General features: G+C 38.1%; 2 protein-coding genes across 2 annotated transcripts in view; one reads left to right on the top strand and one right to left on the bottom strand.

Annotated features, from left to right (window-relative positions):
* ADGRA3 (adhesion G protein-coupled receptor A3) overlaps window positions 1-21,216 on the bottom strand; it is a 54,589-nt gene extending 33,373 nt beyond the window's left edge. Inside the window, exons 1-2 of the mRNA XM_082282386.1 lie at window positions 20,928-21,216; window positions 6,367-6,438 (exon numbers count right to left, since the gene is read on the bottom strand). Of these exons, the coding sequence (XP_082138512.1) occupies window positions 6,367-6,438; window positions 20,928-21,193 (338 nt within the window). The 5' untranslated portion in view covers window positions 21,194-21,216. The remainder of the gene's footprint in view (window positions 1-6,366; window positions 6,439-20,927) is intronic.
* A 110-nt stretch (window positions 21,217-21,326) lies between these two features.
* LOC309573233 (uncharacterized protein) overlaps window positions 21,327-23,058 on the top strand; it is a gene marked incomplete at both ends in the record, with an annotated part of 37,772 nt that continues 36,040 nt past the window's right edge. Inside the window, one exon of the mRNA XM_082281996.1 lies at window positions 21,327-21,590. Within this exon, the coding sequence (XP_082138122.1) occupies window positions 21,327-21,590 (264 nt within the window). The remainder of the gene's footprint in view (window positions 21,591-23,058) is intronic.

Below are 23,058 nucleotides of genomic sequence, written 5' to 3'. Positions count from 1 at the left end.
ATCCCAAATACAGCTGGTGAAAAAACTTCAGAACAAATTTCTAAATCTTAAGTTTCCAGAGACTGCAAGAAGAAATGTAAACCACTAAACTGCTTTATTAATAGTACAAGTGATTTAGGAATTTTAACTCCTAACTTGAGATATTCTGCAGATACAGCTTAATTCAAAGGTCACAGAAAGCAGCTGACAACACCTGTACAGTCTTGAACAAACTTTATCACTGCATGAATGCTAAAATTACTTCCACCTCCCTAGTCACCCTAGATTTTTACTTTACTACTATCTGAAACTTCACAGGCACTTATTACTATACGTAAAGTTTCTCACTCCATAATATCCAAACTTCTACATTTGATAAGAAAAATAATACTTTCATTTAAAAGCACTGTTTGAATTTGCAAGAGTAGAAAAAATATCTCATACATCTACCAAAACATTAATAATTCTGCCTGAAAGACAACTGCCCAAGAGAATTACCTCTACCATCACATAGATATACATGAGTAAATAATTCATCCCAAGATTTCACAACAGCATTTCCTGAAGACAGATTAACAAATCATGGTACAACAGACAGCGTCACGGCACACGTATCACACATGAGTGCTATACCTAAACATTTTAAATACTTGGAAGTACTTTAAATTCACCTTGCAGTAAATTGGTTTTCATATACACACTTGTCTTATCTCAACTTTATTTCCTTCCCTTGCTATGGTGGCAGGAACTGCCGAGTACTTCCAACGCAGTAGTATCAGGAGCCTGAAGAACTGGTTCTTTCAGCAGGGATATAAACACCATGGTGTACCAGACTATGACAAACCTGACACTAATAAAAGGTATTCATCGCTCACTTACCATCAGTCTTTGATGTAGGGAAGAAAAATGATACCTTCTGTTCATATTTCAAATTTTGATTTAAAATCATGTAACTCCCACTTAAAATCTCACTGTTGAAGCCACTGAGGGAGAAAAACCTTGACAACAAGCCTTGGAAACCCACTAGTCTAGACTCAGGGATCCCTAATTTAACTCCATAAATTCAAAGTGTACTCCCTGATACGACTCTTTCAAAAATCCACTGCAATGGATTCATATCAATGAATGTCCAAAGTGTTAAGACTCTTCTCAGCCTGCAACTATAACAGCTGGGGAGTCTCTGTTTGGCTGGGGTTTTTTACACTTCCCAGTGGCAGTCCTTGGGTAGGCACTAGCTGTATATCAATCTACCAAAAAGTATTGCAGAGGAAAATAGAAAAGATACCGAAAGATACCATAATAGATACCGTAAGATCTCAAAATTAACAGTGCTGACATGTCTAGCAACTCTTCAGAAACAGTAAAAGATGTTCATACAACACAGGCTGGTACAACTACCAGGATTCCAGCATCTAGGACAGTCTTTAAATGAAGCAATTACAGTAGTGGTTAAACCAACAGATTTGTATTTCTCACATAAAAGGGAGGTGGGGGAGACAACCTCATTAGAAAGTTGTGTTTGGCTTTAAATTTTTTGTTGTTTTTAACACCTATGAATACATTTATATAAACCATATTTTAGTTTTAGCAACAGGAAATCAATGATTTCAGATGTTGATTTTAATTTTTCTTTGGCAAAGCTCAACCAACAAGATATATCTATGGATACTTATTTGTCCAAATGGAAGAAAACCTGTCCAATAGAAATGCCAGAGAGGATTTGAGTTAGGGTAACATCTTTTATATTATAGTAACTGCATCTTCCATCTATCAAGAATACATCTAAAAAACAAAACAAGGAAAACAAACAAAAATCAACCAACCAAAAAACCCAAACAAAAAAACCCCAAATGAAAACCACTCCAAAAAAAACACCAAACAAAAATACCCACCCCTACACCAAAACAGAACAGTGCTCTACAGCCAGGCAGTAGAGCAATCTTACACTGAGAATCTAATAAAAGATTCTTAATTTACTCCAAAATCTAAGTAACACTGTAAATAAGGGTACCGCATATTCATCAGCAAAGGCAACTAACAGATGTTAGGAGAGTTAAAAAACTTAGGTTTCAAGGGATGCGTTGATGTCAGTCATGTAATCCAAATTCTGGCTCAAAGTACAACTAAATCAGATCAACTGCCCCACTGTCACATCCAATGAAGGCCTGAAAACCTCACAGGATGCAGATTTCAGCATCACGCAACTCTGTTTAACCATTCTCATGACAGAGGATACTGTTGTGCCAAATCAGAACAGCCCTTTATCAAAGCCATTATTAAGTGGACAAATAGCAACTTATCAACAAAAATATTTTTTGTGCCTAATGTTCTTGTTAAGATGTGAAAAGTATGCTGATGAAAGATTACTTGTATTTAAATATGGTTTGCCATGTAAAAAAAACCCCAAACCTTTAATTTTATTACACTTTGTAATGAAACGTTTCAGTAGCCAGTCATCTATGATTTAAAAGCGCACATATACATACTTTAAAATTTACTGCTTTCTGTCTCAGCACAATGAAGACTGTCTTAATTATTTAATAAAGCATCCTGCAGGCACAAACAAACTATGCCTATATATACATACTGACAGGTATACATTATTAAGTCTTCTTAACTACCATTGGATAAATTATCTTTTTTTCCTTAACATTACTTGAAAATGAATGTCAGATGGGAAACATATTAGCTACCATGGACTCTTCCTACATGAAATGTTTTTTCAAAAGGGAAATGAAGGAAGACCACAAGGTAAGAAATTACAGAAATAGGTTATACATTACACATATTACAAAGTCAGCATATCCCTTCCACGGCTCTCTGGGGTGTAGATCATACGCAGTCAAATCCAACAAATGCTTATGACAGAATTTTTACATTTCCCAGTATCACCCAATGGGTCAGGTTGGAAGGGACTACAGTGGGTCACTTGGTCCAACCTCCTCGCCAAAAGCAGAGTCATCCCAGAGCACACTGCACAGGACTGCATCCAGATGGTTCTTTAATATCTCGAGCGTGGAAGACTCCTTGGCAACCTGTTCCATGTGTGGTCACCTAGACAGTAAAGAAATTCTTCCTCATGTTCAGGTGGAACTTCCTGAGCATCAGTTTCTGCCCGTTGCCTCTTGTCCTGTTGCTTGGCACCACTGAGCAGAGCCTGGCTCCATCCTCCTGACACCCTCCCTTCAGATACTGAAAGACATCAATGAGGTCCCCTCCAAGTCGTCTCTTCTCAAGGCTGAACTGGCCCAGCTCCCTCAGCCTGTCCTGGTAACAGAGATGCTCCATCCCTTCTATCACCTTTGTCAACCTCCTCTGGACCTGTTCCAGGAGCTCCATGTCTCTCTTGTACTGAGGAGCCCAGAACTGGACACAGCGCTCCAGGTGCACCTCACCAGGGCTGAGTGTTGGCAATGTTTAATGCAGGGTACCATTGGCCCTCTTGGCCACAAGGGCACTGCTGGCTCATGGACACTTGGTGCCCACCAGGATCCCCAGGTCCTTCTCTACAGAGCTGCTCTCCAGCATGTCAGCCCCCAGTCTGTGCTGGTATGTGGGGTTACTCTTCCCCTGGTGCAGGATCCTCTGCACTTGCCTTTGTTGAATTTTAAATTAATATCAAAACATAATGGAGATTAAAATACTTAGCATCTTTTTGTACAGACACTTTTATTACCACTTAAGACAGTTAAAATCTTTGACCTGATTACTCTTACTTGCATACTTTTTTCCTGTAAGAGTAGATGTAGACATAGCATAGTCATTTTCTACTATAATTAACAAATATTTTACCCTCCAGTAAAATAAAACTTTTATTTTTGTAAATTTATCACCTTCTTTACAAAATACTGCATTAACAAATTCAAATTATCATAAATTAACATTTCTGTAAATAATTAATTACTTATTAAAACTATTATTTATTATGGCTACTTGGGGCCACCATTTTTAATGAACTCCCTCACTGTTTTATTTGTTGCTTGTATGCCCCAAAACTACATCCCTTTTCAACAGTAACAGAGAAGAATTACCAGATGGGGATGAAGTCAAGTGATAACATGTTTGAGTAAAATGATAATCTAAAGCGCAACAAGTTGCCAGCTGCAGATACCATGTCCCCAAGTTTACAGGAAAAATTATTAAAATGATAGAAACCATCTAAAAATATCTACATTTTCATTAAATTTTTAAATAACTGAACAGGAGAAAAAAGTTTAGTATGTTAACAGATGAATTATAAAGTTGTCAGTGTTGATTAAAATTCAATCAATTATTATGCAGATACACATTCCTGACATATTCATCTGATTTGTTGTTCTAAAGGCTTTATTTAAATATATCAATGCATACATAAACTCTACCTGAAAACCACTAAGAAGAAATGACAAATATTTTTGCTATCAGATATAACATTACAAGGAATGAACAAACAAGCATGAAACGCATATAGAATCTCTCTCCTAGTAAGCAGTAAAATGACAATGATACTGTCTGAATTAACTATTTAAATAATGACAATTTATTTCTGTTATCTCCATTTAATCTCTTAAATTAAATGTGGGGAAAGGAACTTATCTACACTCATAAGGAAACAAGGGGAAGCATGAATAGTAAGAAAAAATAAAATAAGCAAAAAATGTCAAAAAAGTGCAATATTCAAAGCATGCAAGTTACCACAATGAACATTAAGGAAAATAATTTGAAACTACTTAACATAATGTGAATGTTTAAAATAGTTACTGTGACTTTCGACTGTTTTTCCTTTTACTATTGATTATCTATTTAAGTTTGAAAAATTATTTTCATTACAATAGCAGTTTCTGTCCAAGGTCAGAAAAGCATTTAAAGAAGAAAAATTTACTTTTACTATGGTTAAATATCTATGGCTTTTAAACAAGTCTTGCATGTACAAAAGGAAAAGAGAAGAAAATATTATCATTAATAATTACTGTAGCACACTAGCTATCCCTCCACTTATAATGAAGACACCTGGCCATTATTAAATGTTTGTTGATGCATTAACTCCTACAACAGCACACAATAAGGAGTGTTCTCACTCTGATGAGACTACCATACCCTCTAAAATACTGCTACCCCAGCTCACATTAAATGTTCCAAACATGATGCCAGCCTTTCTGCTTTCTTTTCCTTTTCATGAAAGAAGATATTAAAATAACCTAAAAAACCCTTACAAAGAACAGGAGTTAAATGGAAGAAAGCTGCATTCTTTTGACTTTAAAGAAAATTAGGATTTGGATTCATGGAGAAAACTTAAATCATTATCTCAAACTAACTAGAGTTTCAAGTATTTCCTGTCTGAAAATTGTAATGAGTTTCAAAAAATAACAGCTGTCAGCAGATGCCTTTATTACCTAAGCAAATGGCATCACTGCTGATAACCTTGCTTCTTTGGCACAGCAGCTTCCTTCTACAATAAAGCTCATCTGCCAGTGAAAAGACACTTTCTTCTGGTATGTGGGAGAGGGAATGGTAGAAGTGTTTGAATTTATTTAGGTCAGGTGACTGGGATTGAAGCCTCCGAGTTTTAGAGGAAGAATAAAATACTTTTAATCCCCTGAAGCCAAAAGTCATTTGGAACTGTTCCTAGATGCTGTGAGATGATTATGAAACTGGCTACTTTCCCAGTCAAATGGCCTAGAAAAATCCTTATCTCTAAAGTTTACGCTTGCTACCAGGTAGATCAACCTGCCAATCCTGACCTCCTACCAGCTGGAAAAAAGCTGACTGTAACAGAAGCTACAATGCTGCTTCTTATCCCATAGGCAATGTATCATCTGCAAGGGGAAGTGAAAACAGGAAGCAAAAAATAGCCAAAAAGTTGCTCCCATCAGACTCACTCCCACCCTCTGTACATTTGGCATATACCAAAGTTGTGAAGTAAGCAGCAAAACCTTTTAAATAAATGTCAACAATAAATCTATAATAAATCCACTCTCTCTTAGAGGCTCTAATACACTTGCTTCCCCTGCAAATATACATTGCAACTGTTCAACAAAGGGTTTGACACTTCCGAAGAAATTAAAGAAGTAATTTTCTTTACAATGTAAGTGTTTGCATAATGAAACAACCAACAAAGCAAATCCATCCATTATAGCATTGTAGTAAACTTCCCACTGAAACTGCCCTCTCACCTGCAGGTGAGATTATCCCTTTTTTGCTGTTACATTCCATTCATATTAATGAGTAATTCATTCATTCATATTAAGAGAACACTTCACTATGTTAACTCTTCAATCACAAAAAACCCCATCAAAATAAAGAACACATCTCTTATTTAAGACATTCTGTTCTCAGAATTATTAATGAAACATAAACAGTATATCACTTAATTTTTAAATTGAAAATAGCTTTTTAAGAAGTACTCACAATCTTTCAAGAAGGTGTAATCCAGAGAAGGAACCATTCTTCAACTCTGTTATTTTATTGTTACTCAAAATCCTGTAAACAAAACCAGTCAAGAACAATGTATTATAGGTTTGGCAACAAAACCTTTCACTGCAACTTACACTTCTTCTGTAACTTATTTTGTTTAACACCCTGTGTCGATGTTGATCAAACTACAATGCTGAGCTCACTGTCTTGAGGTGTATACAACAGCACTGCTTAAATACTATGAAGGAGAAAAAGAAGATTTTCTATGTCATCTGTTTTAAGTACCATGCAAGCTTACATATATAACATCTGAGAGGAAGCATACCTATCCAGGATTATCCTAGTAAGACCCCAGAATTGGTGTAGTAGAAATGAAGTATTAAAGAACCAATCAGTACATTCAAAATTCTTGTCTTCTGTACCTATTTTGGTTTTCCAAACCAAGCAGCATATTGCCTGCTTCCCATTTCCTCTGCTCTCATTTTCAGTCACACACACACACACTTCTCCCAGACTCTACCACCTTTCCCAGCCATCCTTCACACATTCATACTACTCCTCAATGCAGTCTTTTTGAAACATTTGCAAATAAGCTCAACAAACACTCATCTATCCTTTCTTTCCTTAAAGGACAACACAACCACAAATTCCCTCTTCCATTGAAATAACTGGATCAGGCCCATCTTGTCAAGCACAGATCACAGCAGATGCTAATTATCCTCAAGGTAGGAAATTCTTTGCACAGCTGGGTACTTCCTTACTTAGAAGGACCCGCTTTCTACACAACTACATAGCTCTGTTGGACAAAAAAAAAAAAGCCGATTTTCCTTTCGAATCATGTCAAATTTTGGCATCTGCAACGCTCCTTACAAAAGGCTTCGCAGTACAACACTCCATTCCAAAAAAAAAAGCCTCATCTCACTCGTTTTGAAAACACCTCCTGCCAGCTTTATTTAATGTTCCCACTTCTAAACAGTGAAACACTTAGTAATCAATCCACTTACCCTCTTTTTACCATGTGCAATCATATAAAAAACTAGATGTCTCTTTGCAGATGTAAAATCCATGTTTTACTTAATTATTCTTTACACAAAAGCCATTTGTGCCACCTTAATAATTTCTGAGTTCTTTCCAGCTTTATTACACTAAAAAAAAAAAGTGAGGTAAGACCACCAGAACTGAAATAGTACTTGACACGCAGACAAGTCACAAATCTGCAGACTAGAATAATTATGTTCTGTTTCTACCATTTCCATAGCAATTTCTAAGATATGATCTGCCTTCATCACTTGTGCTAAGAACCTAAGATTTCTGGTCAGCTCAATGCCCATCATCTTATATAAGACAAGAGTGTTTTTGTCCTCAATACATTCTTCATTTTTTTTACAATGTGCTGTTGCTGCCATTTTGTTGCCCAATTACTTTCACAAACTTCTTCCAAAATTCTTCACTTTATCCTCATCCTTATTACACCAATCAACTCACCCAACTATATCAACCCCTTACTCACACTGTTTTACAGGTCATTAAAAAATAAGCTGTGCATTACAGGTCTCTATGACTCCACTGAGAAGGATAACCATTTACTTCCACACCCTCTTCTTACCCTTTAGCAAGTCAGCTGCTGATCTGATGATCCTCAGTTTAAGACTGACATACTCTTTTCATTAAATGCCTTTGGCAAGGGACAGACACACCTTTTAGAAAGGCATGTCTCATTATAACAGCTGGATCAACCTTGCAAATATTTTGCTGATTCTGAAGAACTCCAAAGGACTGCAGGGAAGAGCTTCTCATTACAGAAGATGTAAATTTTCCATGGTACCTTTATCCAGGTACCCAATACATTTATTATAAACTCTACCGATTTGTTCAACACAAACATCAGACTTGGAACTATGCAGATGGTGGTGCACTTATAAAAATGTGCATTTGTTACCAACCAGTCCTCAAAAATCAAGTTCATTCTAAGCAAGATTTCAGACATTTTATTCCTGAGTTCTTCTAAAAGCTCTTCAGTCACACCATCTTGTCCTGGAAATTTATTCCCTCTGTCACATTGTTCCACAACTTCTGCTACAGTCACTTCAATTTCAGACAGGTCCTTCATCAAATGCATCCTTCATATCCAACATGTCCCTGCACTTCTTCACTTACACCAATTACATCTTCAGGCTGGATAACTACTTCTGCACTTAAGAGTGCCACTATGAGATTTCTTCTCAGTCCACTACATCTTTCAGATGTCCTTTACAACAGCCATAAACCAAATACACACACATCCCCCTCTTTCCTCCAGTGCACAAAATTTACTATATAATGACAAGGATTAATACTTCAAAACACACAATCAATAAGATAAAACTAAAATACAGAAATAGCAATCTATGAAAACAGCACCATTTTGACACAACTCTTTATTACATTAAGTAGTTTTCTTCTCCAGGTTTCTCAAAGACTGCCTCAAGTCTCTGAATTTTAGACAAATACAGAGTAGGTATTTTTTGTGTAAAAGTTCTGGCTTTGACTCAATCTCTTTCATCTCATACAGAGTGAGTCAAGACACCTGAACAAACTGAAAATCCTTCCATTTCCAGCCTGATGGTAGGAAGGTTTGAAAATTCTTGAAGTTAACCTTAAATCATTCAACAAAGGTAACAAGTCCTGATTCCTTCTTCTCACCTTCCGATCATATTATGTATTTCTGCAGCTCATCTCAAGTCATCCCTGGTGCCCCCTGCTCTACAAGCAGCAAACGTTAAACTACACATTTGCCCAGGGCATCTCCCAGGAGATTAATTTTTATGTCAACTACACAAGTGTGATCAATATAATATACTAGACAGTCAGATAATACCAGGTGAAGACTGATCATAAGAATGGTGGAAAGGAAGAAGGGGAAAAACATACTTTAAAGTATACTGAGAAATTGCTATTTTATTGCTATAATGCCTGTAACATCTACTAGAGTGTCAGCTAACAGCATTTGCTCTTGTGAGAATATAGCTCTGTAGTCCAACACATTAAGCTACCTCACAGGAAGAAAATAAGGAAAATTGTCCCTTGCCTGCAGCTGTGATAACCTAGATGAACAAATGAAACAGTGCTGTTTTTTAAAAACAGACTCAGAAACCAAGGAAGCCTGGGTAGTCTTAAAAAATGTACATGTATTTCAAGGAATCTTCCCATCAAGAATGGCACGACATTTAACAGAAAACCAGTATACACATTTGCAAGAGTGTGAGTTTAGTGATAATAATAATAATAATAATAATTACCATCTAAAAATTGGAATGCCCACAAAACTAGTAAAATTTAACCTGAAGCATTAAAATTATACATCCTAAAGTCTTTGAAACTACTTCCATTTCTACTCAAAGAGAAAAAGTTTACAACCTAAACAGTAAGTATTATTTGTAAAAATGGTAGGTACCAGATACATCCAGTAAACCAAATAAAGAATACCTTTATTTCAACATCCTTCCTGGTTTCAGAAACGTATGCATGAAGAAGAATAGTAATAATATATAAAGAATTAAATGAAGGAGCTTATAAAAATCATTAATAGTTAATGCAAACTGAACATAAGGCATAACAGCAGCAGCAAGAAAAAAATTTCAGACCAATTCCAGACTTCTGGAGAAATTAAGGAAAGAAACCACATGAGGTTCACAAGGGAATGTTGATCTAAGCCAACACAAGCAAGCAAGCAAGCAAATTACAATCTTTGGTAGCACAGAAATTAATGTGTATCTTAGTTACAATTTACTTCATCTTCATATTTACTGGCTTACCTGTATTTCTTCCAGAGAAATAAGTTATTCAAAATGGAGCCTGAACCACTTCAAAAGTAGCTATAACTGACTGAACTAAGTATAAACTAAATAAAATAACAGTTCTGTAAGAAAAAAAAAAAATTAGTTTTCTGACATCGCCTATAAAATAACAGGCCTAAAGTAGATGCCTTTGAATATCTGGGTACAAGGTAAATTTCTCTCTTGAGCATGATTTACAAATTACAGTCAGACTGATTTAGTATTTTCTCTGCAGAGGCTGTTAGTTGCTCAACCATAAAGGTTTAGTACAATAAATGATAGATTTTACAACACTCCATATAATCTAAAACACTTAATCACACAAAAATGTTGTCTAATCTTAAAAAAATGCAGTTAAAACTTGCTATTAATATATAGTCCGTATATTATTTGAACTATTAAGAGATGTGGCACAAGAAGACAAAACACGATAAAGCATTCACCTCAAAGTAGATGTTTTATAGTCACTTTCACAGTTTCTGTGCATTAATGCACAATGAAATGATGGACTATCATGTACCACTTAGAGGATATTATTTGTGATCAATAATATCTCCAAGTTACTAGTTTAAGACCATAATTTTTCTAAAGAGACAATTCTGAAAATATGCTAACTTTTCCATCATTAAGAAGTCTAAAGAGAAAACAGTAGAGAGCTACCATTGAGATGAGAGCTCCACTCATCCCCATCTTGTTCAACTCTTTAACAAATGACTTTGAAACATAAATGATGTCACTGAAGATTTCATGAAGGGGTTTCCATAGCCCAATGTTATTGTTACTCCATATTTCTTATGAGCTACATAAGAGATTTTTATTTTCTTTTCTTTTAAATGATCAACAACACCTGCTTGGAAGAAATGCACTTTGCTTGAAAAACACCTACATACCAGAAAATAAAATGTGGAACACAGGCAATGTTAGTTCCTGTGTTAAAAAAACATGGCCACGGGAATTAACACAAAAAACTTGGAAGAAGACGCAGCTGAAAAGTAGGTTCTAGAAAGAATTACAGTCTCAAGTCACCTTACAACAAAGCATTTCCCTCTTCCTCTGACTGAGCAGAAGAGCTGTGGAGAGACAAAGAGGTGATCTGAAACAATGTACCTCCAGAAAAAAAAAGTACCAACCCCCTCTAACTCTCCCTGGCTTTTCACCTATTCCAAGAACATTGCTGAAATGTTTCTTTGTCAAATATAGCTTGGATCAGAAAGCCCATTTTCCATTTTGCTCCATAAACTAGCAGAAGATTTTGGCAAAACTGAAAAGAAACTCAACTGTGACTCTTAACTTATTGGCGAGATCCTTTAGCAGTAGATGCCCAGCATGCAAAATATATATGCAGTCAAACCCAGTCTGTCCTTTGTACTATGAAGAATTTCAGCAATAGATACTAAAGATGATGTACTAACTTTTCTTTCTCATACAGAGTGGGGAAAAAAAACATAGCTGGATCATTTTTTACCATTAGAATGAGGTAATAAGCACTAAGTGGAAAAAATTTTGTTCTGTGAAACAATTTTGGCTTGCCAGCTATAAAACAACCACTGCTAAGACAGCAGTCAACTAGACAGGAATTTAGAATGCATCTCCTAACATCACAAATGAATCCTAATCCAGAGGATATCATTAAAACACACACACATCCATTAACACTATTACTGAATAGTGAAAATGGCCACCAAGAAGCCTGCATGAAGACTGGGAGACTGTGTAACTGTTAGCTGCATGCTGAAGTAACTTCCAAAAGACATTTTAAAAGACTCAAATGGAGAGCCAGGAAACAGATAATAAATCATATCAATTCATGATGACTGCATACCCTAAGGACTGGGAAAGTGGCCACCAGCAAAAGTCAGATTAAAATAACCATCTGCGAACAACCAAGAAAAATGCTTTCTGCTGAAAGTTGTGAACGTGCAAAAAGAAACACATTCTTCAAAGTTTATCTTGTAGAAACTGTGATTTAACAAGGATATAAACCCAGTGTTTTTCAACAGTTAATATTTTGCCTTCTAGTGAGTTACTGGTGTCAAAGGGAAAGAAACCCAGTAATAGACTGAACAGAACACAAACAATACTTGCTTAAAAATAACTCTAAAATGAAAGCACTCCACAAGCTTTATTCAGAGAAAGAACTATGAATCATTCCAAAACTCTAATGAAAGGAGACAGTATTTTCCAATTCAACAAAAATATTACAACTGAGGAGCTTAGCAATGAAACATTTGCAAAATAAAGTTTGCAACAGATAAAAGTTTTCCTGCAATATTTCATTATTATGCATATTAAACAAGATTAAAATTGTAAACTAAACCACTCAGAAGTAATGAAATTACAGGATTAAAACTGTATCTATTTATGCTGCTCCATTTTTTAACTGGTAATGTGCTAAATTCATATAATCTAATGAGGAATCTTTATTTTTCCTACACAATCCCTGGATCATTCAAGCAGCAATGCTCACTATGCACTGCCATTAAAGAATATTTTTCTTGATATTCAGTATGTGACAACATGCTTTATTTATTGCTTTTCATTAAAAACATTCTGTTCTTAAGGAGAGAAATTATTTCTAGTGAAACACAGTGCCAGTCACTAGAGCAACTCAGCAAGTTTTCTATGTAAAAGTACTGAATAAAAATCATCTTGGAAAAGGACAGAACTGAGGGGCAAAATAGCATGCAAGAATGAGTAGCAATGTTGCTGAAAATCATACTACTTTCAGAAGACATTCTTGTGAAATTACAAAATTACCAACCAAACCTTTCTTTCTTTCTTGTACTTATCCCAGGTTCAAAAGCCGACCAAGAAGAAAATTCAGAGGACACAACTTCACCCGATTTCTTCCAACACTAACTCCGTGTTGCCATTTCTAAAGCCAATAAAAAGCACTGAAAGGCTAACCCTTGTGACCACTGCATTCTAGGAAGCTTCCTCCAAGTTCTCTGCCGCCTGCTTCTATCTGTAGCATCTGCATTATTTTAAGATATTATGATCAACTTCTGTAATAACTGCCCTGTTTTACTACCTTCTGCTCCCTCCTGGGTTTCCCACTTAGTCACCAGATGTACACTTCTTAGGATTCCCCCGGCTTGAAGTTCAGTTCAAGTTTACCTGACCCCAAAAACCACCACACATACATGCAAGAGAGTAACGTGCTTCACACAGAAGACTGCACATGGATGTCTTGCCAGCCACTCCTAACTTTAGCTGCTACAACAGATAAATTAATGAATTCTCTGTGTCATCACAGTAGTACTAACTGGAGCACAGACTGTCACACCCAGTCTCACATGTATTCACACTTCCTATCAGGTGTACCTGCTCTCTAGAAAGTGCTTTGCCTATACACGTTAACAAGCACTTCCTGTCAACTGCTGGCACACAAGGATACATTCACAAAAATTTATATCCTAATCCTACAGAACTAAACAGGTTTTGGATAGCTTAGCTCCCTGAACTGACTAGGCATGGAGCCAGACAAATGCTAGTACTGCAGCCAGGGAGGGGAGGGGAAAAAACCCACAAACATCCACACAGTGAGACACTGGGAGGGGAAGGTATGAACACACCAGCTCCAGTTTAGGCTACAGTTTTACAGACAGATGGATACTGATCCAACATTCCCCACTCAGAGGGTGAGATCTTCTCTCCTCAGCCCTTGCATGTCATCATCCCTATGTCAGAAGCAGGAAGAAAGGGTTGAAGGGGATCTCCAGCACACAGCTGTAAGGTCAGGTCACCGCAATCCACAGAAACACCAATGAGCCCATCAACACACAAATTTGAGAATTGCTTTAAATTCCTCTTAACACCAGAGGCTGTTATCCTAAAATAACAGCTTGAGATATTGGAATAAGTTGTCCGCAATATCAGACAGGACACTTTTAGAAATCTAAGCGTAACTTGCAAAAACTCTGCCCGGTACTAAGTTTCAAGGTAAAACACACTCTGTAACAACATGGGCAAACTAATAAGGAGTCCTTGTATCTGACAGAAATAGCTCAGGTGGAAACAGTGCATCATGAGGATGTTACGCCACTACCATTCCTTATACGACCCATCTTTTCTTACTGGCATACAGACACTAATCCTGTCTTTAGTGATTTTGGAGGTAGTTGCTGAATTTCCAAGAATCTTGCTCATCTCATATCAAGCCAGTTTACACTCAGCCTTCAGTACCATATTTGGTCTGCCTTCATTCCCTCTTAAGTTTTCTGATCTCCCAACTCTGTAACTGACATATCCATTCAAAAAACTCAAACTTCATCCCAACTCCCAGCAACAGCTTCTGCCTCTTAATCCAATCTTCCTACCTTTATTCACTTTGTACCCAGACTCTAACTTCCCTCCTCCTACCTCAAAGCACCTTCTTCTCCCTAGATAGAACTGATGTAGCAGACAGCACAGACTGTACTCTTACACAAAGCACCTGAAGACAGCACAGCCCTCAGCCACGTGGAGTCTGGATGAATCCTAGAACACACTGTCCAGTGCAGACAGAACTGTGGAATTAAAGTGTTTATTTCTTAAACATCTTTAATCAATCTGCATTTATTATGTTGGGGTTTTTTCCCCCAAAAGAAGCTCTTAGTTGGTCTGTCTTACCAAAAAGGTCAGCTTCCTACTCCGAAGTGACAACTCAGCAGCCCACCCAAAACTGGCAGACCAGTTTGGATCACGCAGGCAACCAAAGCAGGGCTGCTCCTTGCGGACCTAAAAGCTCTGCACTGCAGTGCACTAGCATCCCACTCACTCCAGGGCAGCACTGCACTGCACCACTGCACATGCCCTGCGGCAGTGCACAAGGAGAAGCCACAACACAGTGATCCACATAAACAGTAATTAATGGATATCATCTCTAGCACTTTAAGAGCAACAAGACATTGCAGTTTTCACAGCTAAACACCCAGTAAGTACAAGGTGAAAACAAAATTCTCACCTATTTACTATGTAAAGACTAGAGACATATAGCAGATTATGTAAGATTTTCAAAATCAGAATTTAAAATTCACTGTTAACCTCACTACAGAAAGCAAAACTCATGAAAACATACTCTATGTGACATTTTTAAATTTAAAACAGTTTATTATCACTGATGAAAAAAAATGCTCAACTGTTTTTAATCTTTATGGATTACAAATAGTACAAAAATGCATTTAAACTGAGTAGAACTCAAAAATTATAGACTGTAATGGTAAAGATAGACTATATAAGGCAGTAATGACAAATCCATGAACCTGCAACATATCTGGCCCATGCAAAGTACATATGGGAACCATTAAATTCTGAAAAACCTAAACTTGCAGCTACATAGTTGTTTTAAATTACAAAAATAACCTCTGAAACATGAGCAAACTGCAAGCAATGAGACATAAGAAGTTATTAGTTCTTCATCACTGCAGCACAAATTCTAGTTTAATTTTTTTACTCTTGGCATTAAATAAAAATAAAAATTCTAGTATTTTGCAGTTCTGAAGCAAACCCAGGAATACTACTGATCAATAAAAGACAACAATAAAATAAAAAAGTATTAATTGTGAAGATTAAGACGTCTTCCTGAGGCTAGATATAGCATAAGACATTCAACATTTAATAGTCACTTTAGGGTTAATTGAAGGGCTAATGAACACATGAAGAGCATTGCTTATATGCGTATCTTCTTAGGAACAAAAGTATTGGGCAATTTTGCATTAATATGGTAGCTCTGAGAACTAAAAAAAAAAAAAAGTTTCCACTACAAAAATTTGTATTTGCTCTCCAGAATTTTGCAGCACTTAGCTCTGTCCTTCTCTGCTATTTTCAACTCGACAGTAACCAACACATAGCTCTAATGCAAAACCTGAGCCCAGGCTCGTAACAACTGCTACAGTTGTATCGTTGTATCTATGGTACAGAAGCCATATTTCTACTTCTCTCATGTATTTAATCAAAAGTACAGTAATCTTATTGTGAAAGGCACATAAAAGAACTTAAAAATGCTTATTTAGAAAAGTTTTTTTTTTAATTAAAAAGAAGTATGAATCAATACAATAATTGAATGCAATATTGAATGAAAACTATTGCCAGTTACAAAACCACCATGTATGTTAAAGTCATTACTGCAACACTTCATGAAATAGGAAAACACTATTCAATCTTGTCAGTGTATCCCAGTGGACACATATAAACCATGTAACATGATGTCTTCCAAAGCTGAATAGTTTTTCAGATAGAACTAAATATTGAAATTTAGAAGAGAACACTGTTCATACTGTGATGTCAGAATTTTCTTGCAATACTCAAATACATACAAAAGTGTACACAGTAAGAGAATACTGTATGTACTCAATATCCTATAACAAGCTCTCAGCAATGAATCCATGTTGGAAAAGTACATACAGAAAGGCACAAAACTGGTTATCTTCTCAACAAAATCTGCTAAAAGTATAGAACACAAGCCCATCAGTAAATGACACACTCTATTGATTTTCAGGAGTCAGATGTCACTGATAAAAAGGCATGTACATGTACTTGTGAATTACTACACTGTGGCTATAGTTCTCAAGTACTAGCTCTGTACTGCCTTGTGTTCATATGTAAAATGCATTTTGCATAGCCTGTGTATCCACTGATCAAAGAAATTTTTAAGTTTTAATGGGGATTATTAGCACTTTGAACCTTCAAAAATGTTATCACTGCCCAAATTATTAGTACTGATCACTTAAACAGTCTAAAATTGACTATTCAAAAAAAAAAAAAAAAACACCAACCCACCAAAAAAAATCCAACCAAACAAAAAACTGCCAAACCAATAGCCACCAAGAGTACCATCAAGTTAGTAAATAGAAATGCACTGTAAAAGAGGCAAACTTCCAGAGAGGACATTTACATTACACACGACTCAGATAATTACAACGTAACTGCACATTGCTATACAAGTGGCTTCTTACAATATGAGTGACATTTTGCTTTGGAACTTTTGAAATTTTAAATTTGTGTCATAAATGGAAAAATTGCACAGATATCTGGAAGTCCAAGTAAGTATGCCTTAGAGCTGCTTAATGGATGTAGTTTGATATGATTTTATTTAGAGCTGGACAAAAACTGTACCATTTTAAGATGTTTCCTAACAGCAACCCAGTTAAGCACATCTTTGAAAAGCACTGAACATAAATCCAGGCAAATGCTCTGGCTTGTAAATCCTAACACTTTTTTAAGTGTAAACAGTGGTACTCCTATGTTCCTATTAGGATATGCGCTTAAGCAGAGATGTTTGCAGAGCAGTAAGCCTCCTGATTCAGAAATGCAGTTCTTTACTGAATATATATGCTTTTCCTTTGCTTATTCAGATTCTTGTTCCAATAACATATGTAACAGGTAAATAGTATTCTCAACAAATAATAAGCTTCATGGGCTTGCCTTCAGTGGACTTACACATTCTCTTCAAAACACAAAGCAATGGCTAATAGCCAACAAGTTCAAACAAGTATCCACCACCATCATTTGAGTTTGCATCAAGAAATGCAACAGCAACAGACATTTTATCTCAGACTTCTATTACAGTGCATTCCTTATTTAAATTTGCATCATGGCAATGGCTTCAGTATCTATTGAAATAAAGAGCACGGCAGACAAGCCACAGTTATATTCAGCCTGTTTTGGTATCTTCAAACCAAAAGCATCTCATCTGGCTACTTAACCTACAAAGGTCAAAGCCATCTATGGTGTTCATGTAGATACACCTTTCATTTGCACCCAAACCAGCTGTTATTATATAATGCTAGGAAAAAAGTCACTTCCTTAGCTATAAATGAACTTGAATTCACCTTGGAATTTGACTTAAGTGCCCCATAAAGAACAGCTAGTTCTACCTCGATTGTAAAGGAAAACCAATTTACAGTACTGCCAGAAATCCTAAACCTTAACTCTCCCATAAACATGTCTCCATACTTTAATACTCCTCTTCCCGTGTCTGCTTTTTTCCCTCAATCATGAAACAAACTTACTGTATCTCTTATCAATTGAAATCAAGTTAGGATTTTTTTTTCTGAATTGCAACTGAAGAATCTCACCACACTGACCTAAATTAGTGGGACAATAACATGTTTTGTGGCAAACACAGCCCAAGGCATTTCGCAAATTAAGTGACCTTGCCCAACTTATATCATCATTAACCACTAACTACAATGGTGTGCAAGAATGAAGGAACCTGGCCAGCATCCTCAGATGCTACTCGCTTATACTAAATTCCACTATTTCTCTTATTTTCTCACTTTTTAGACTATTGTCCTCAAAAATATTTCACTGGGGAAAAAAAAAAAGGTAAATGCTAAAGGCACAGTAGCTAATCAGCTGAAAATCTAAGAGGTTGCCCAGTGATAAGAATGAAATCAGTATTTCCAAAATGCATATAATCACTTTGTTTGCATCATTCCTAACTCATTCAAAAAACAAAAAGTTATATAAAACTATATAGGTCACTGTATTTAAAACTGGTTTGTGCAAAATAGAGTCAACATAAAAAAAAATTAACTGAATTAAAATGCAGCTGATATACACAACAGTGATCTATTTTCAGCTACATATCTCTGCAGTGATCCAATAATCCAAAAAGATCTAACAGAACTAGTACTTATCTCAATAGATGAATCCCACAAGAATCAAGATTCAAGACAACTCAGGGCAGTTTGTCTCGTATCAGACAACTATTCATCAAGTGCTGCAATTTTAAGTATCAGCTTGGGGAAAAAAATGTAATTTTTGGCAAAAGATTAGGTAACAATTAATCCAGGCACTACTAATCAACATGTTAGTGAAGTGGCATTTGGCAACAAACCCCACAGATCACCAACACTTTCTATCCAGATTAACATGGATTTGGTAAAAGTAATAATAAAAAAAAAAAAAAACAAAACAAAACACAAAAAAAAAAAAAAAAAAAAAAAAAAAAAACAAACCACCACCAAACCATAACAAACCAAAAACTCTCAGAGAATGCAAAGTCACATCTCAAGACTCAACAAACTTGAAAGATTCTGAACCCGAACACAACAGTTAGTGTCCACACTCTTGGAAAAAGCAGGTCATTGGTTTAATAATACTTGCCTTATATTCAAGCAAAATTTTAAAGTGTATGTTCATTAAGTTGTATCAACACAGTTAAGATATTTGCTTCAAATAACAATGAAAAAATGGCATTGTTTCTTGCTATGTCTATTAAAAAGTTCAAACCAGAAAAATAAATGTTTCAAAAGTTGTTATGAACTTCAAAGGCTGGTTAATTGAAAGCTACTAATTAGTGTATGTAGATATGCTCTAGATATTGAAGCAGTATGAAAAATCAAGATGAAAGATGAACCGTTCTTCCAAATTCTTCTGTCACTGCAATGATGAACAAAGATCCACTCACACCAAGGCTGCTGTGTTTGGTATCTGCTTGTCTTTCACAGCTATCAGAGCTGTGATTCAAGTTTTTTGAACCAAAAGAACCCCACAGTGAACTTCAGCATATCAACCATACTAACATCTACTTATATCAAAATTTTTAAGGATAATACCATACTTGTAACATTTAATCAGCTGCAAAGCATTTGAGGCTAACAAAGACTAAACATATTTGTTGATCAAACTACTGTCACTTCTACTTTATGCTTTGTTTCCTACTTCAGAAACTTCACATGGGAACATCTATAATCATTTCTCACAAGTCATTTAGAGATATTGTCTGAACCCTTGCAGACTTTCAAGCACGAACAACTACTTTAGCCTTAATCAGCTCCCGTTTTTTGCTTTCCCTTTTCTCACAGGTCCGGGTCCGTGCATCTGCTGGGTTCACACCTAAGACTTCTGGAAGGAAGCCTTTCCTTGGTGTTTCAGTGCTGTCAGCATTCCCAAAAGCAGCAGATTGTTGTTCTCATGACAGTATACTCTGTACATTTTAAATGCCAGATTACTGGTAGATCTTTCAAATCTGTGATTTCCAGTTAAGTAGATAAATATCTTAAGCTAGACCCCATATTTCAGTTCCTTTTCACTGACCTTCTTGCACACTACTTGGCTGCACTTGAGTCTTCCCATGGTAGCACAGGTACAATAAGCCTCTCTGAAGAAGAGGCAAGGGTTCCACTTTTGGGACCATCCACTGATGACATCCAGTGCTGAGGAAGATCTTGCCCATGCCAGGGGGATTTGACCTGCTGATCTTGAGAGCTCCCTTCCAATCCAAACTATTCTATGAACTTCTTTGCTAAAGTGACCCGGTAATGTCTCAGAAATGAAAATAATTTGCAAAGCCTCTCTTTACATGTGCACACTTATGTCTAAGTAAGTGGCAACATATTTTTTACTTTAGATTAAGTTGCATATCCTGTTTGAAACTTGTTATTCAAATGGATAAGCAAGGACTGCCTCCACACAAAAACAGCACGCCTACTGAGGGATGAAGGAGGGAGAGTTGGGGATGCTGTTCCACGGGGTGGGCGGCGGCGCGGGGGGAGCTCCACGGGACGGTGCCGCTCCGCCGGTGAGTTACGCGACACTTCGCCCCCTTCTCAAATAACCATCCCGGGAAACTACCGGAAAACATGAAAAGCACATCCGCTCCCGGGGCTTTCTGCAGTAGTAGAGGGGAGTCACCTACGCTTCCACTCCCCCCCACCTCACCCCATTTTACCTCAGACCGGCGCTCCCACTCCCCCTCCGCCCCGTCCACGTCGCACCGAAGCTGCCCACCCCCCACGCGGCGACGGTACTCACAGGGTGACCGTCCGGTTGGGCAGCGCCTCGGGAGGCAGGACCTGAGCGAGCTCCAGGTTGCTACAAACCACCTTCACCTCCGCCGGGCCGCCGGCCGCCGCTTTGCCGGCGCTCTTGGGACGCCCGTCGTACTTACAGCCCGGGGGCAGCGCGGCACCGCCGCCGCCCAGCACCGCCAGCAGCAGGAGCGCGGGCAGGAGCCGCGCCGGGCGGCGACGGCGGCAGGGCGGCAGGCGGCAGAGAGCGCGGCGGCCCGGGGGCAGCATGGCGGGGCCGTGCAGGACGCTGCTCCGCTCCTCCCGGCGACGGACGGGCCGGGCGGGAGAGGCCGGAGGGAGGGAGCGAGGGAGGGGGCCAGGGTCCGCCCTGGCCTAGCCCCACGGGGGCGGTGCCGCCGCCATGCGGTGCCGCGGGCGGGAGTCGCGGTGGCCGCGGCCGCCTTTGTGTGGCGCGGGTCGGGCCGAGCGCGGCAGCAGCAGCGCCGCCTCCCGCCGGGGCCGGACCCCGCGGCACCGAGCGCGCCCGCCGGGCCGCGGCCCCACTGCGCAAGCGCCGCCGTGGCCGCCGTGCCCCCCGCGCCTGCGCGGCGCCGGCGGGGGCCGCGGCCGGGGGTGCCGGACCGAGGGGGCGTCTGTGCTGCTGATTCCTGCACGGACGGAGCCTGTGGGCCCTTACTTGCTGCACAGCTGGCGGGCTGTGTGACTCTCCGTGGGCTCTGTCTTCTTCGATAAAGCACTTTGGTTTCCCTCTCGTCTGTTTTCATAACTTGTCGCTTGCCCTCCTGCTCCAGTTCCTTACTCTTGCAGGGGGGATTGTTGCTGTTCATGCTCCATGGGGAAAAGATAATCCCCTGCCTGGGTGCTGCATGGCTTTCAAAATTCATAACGCCAAGTAAATAGTACTTACAAGACATTTTTTCTCAAATTTTCCCCCTAAAATGAGGTAACGAGTTATTCCCTTGGTAGCCATAAGTTATTTAAATATCATTCAAAAAACCCACAAAAACACACAAAATCCCACCTACCAACAATGAGTATTTTTATGGCACGCTTGAAACTACTTTTTTGGGTGTAATTAGGTCATGTTTGCACATTTCTCTGCAGCCAGTACAGCCAGGCACAAACACTTTTGTGTCGATGATAATTGAAATTCAATATGTTCTTTGCTTCTGGTAGGTGGAGGATAATAAAATAACTGTTACCTAACTCACAGTCAAATGTGGCAGGACCTATTTCAAAAATTTTAAGACAGATTTTGCAGAACCCATAGGAAGTTCTGGTAACTAGCCAAGAACTCACAGTGCCCTATCCTTTGAGAAGAGAACTGGCAAATGGCACCCTGCAAACTACCTGCTATTACACAGAAATGCCATTTTAGATATTGACATGTAACAGCTGCCAAAATGAGTCTTACAAAATCTTTAACCTAAGATGTCCTTGAATAATGTTGAACACTTAGTCTGTGACTCAGTTTTAAATGTAACCTAAGGAAAGATACTGGCAAACCATTGGAATTGTGGATTGGAGCAAGATGAACAAGATTACAGTAATAACATCACAATCATCCTTTACTCATAGACTCTGTGTCCTCTTACAAATTAATATGAAACCTGTTCCAAGTACTGAAATTGTTGACTGGAGTGCAAAGAAGACACTGGTCCCTGAACTTTAATATGATGTTTGTCTGCCACTGAGTCACTCAACAGGACCAACCTGATCTGGGTGAGATGCGAGGCCACTATTAACACTTGAACTGAATTAGGTCAAGACACAAAATGCAAAGTTGACAATGCCTTTTTGCTCTTACACTGCAGTTACACTAACTGTAAGAGAAGAGAGAGCTAATTAGCATAAAATTCACCAGTGTTCAGATAATTCTTCCATTTGGGGCTCTGTTTTAAACAAATTCAAACTGCGGTGTTAATTTGCATTGTATCATGGAAGCTTATAATTTTTGATCTGTCACCAGGAGTTTTAAAGCTGGATTAACTATATCAAAACATGGCTCAAGATACTTTTTTCCCTCAGAAGTAGTGCTGGGTTAAACAGTTCTTCCCTTTTGCCACCTTCTTCCCAGAACCTTCACCTACATCAATAGTATGACCCCATTCTTTGCATAGCCCCATAGAGAG

Source organism: Coloeus monedula (assembly GCF_965178545.1).
Source record: "Coloeus monedula genome assembly, chromosome: 5".
Classification (NCBI taxonomy): domain Eukaryota; kingdom Metazoa; phylum Chordata; class Aves; order Passeriformes; family Corvidae; genus Coloeus; species Coloeus monedula.
The sequence above is the reverse complement of the archived record's forward strand: the minus strand, read 5'-3'. Positions and strand labels throughout refer to the sequence as shown.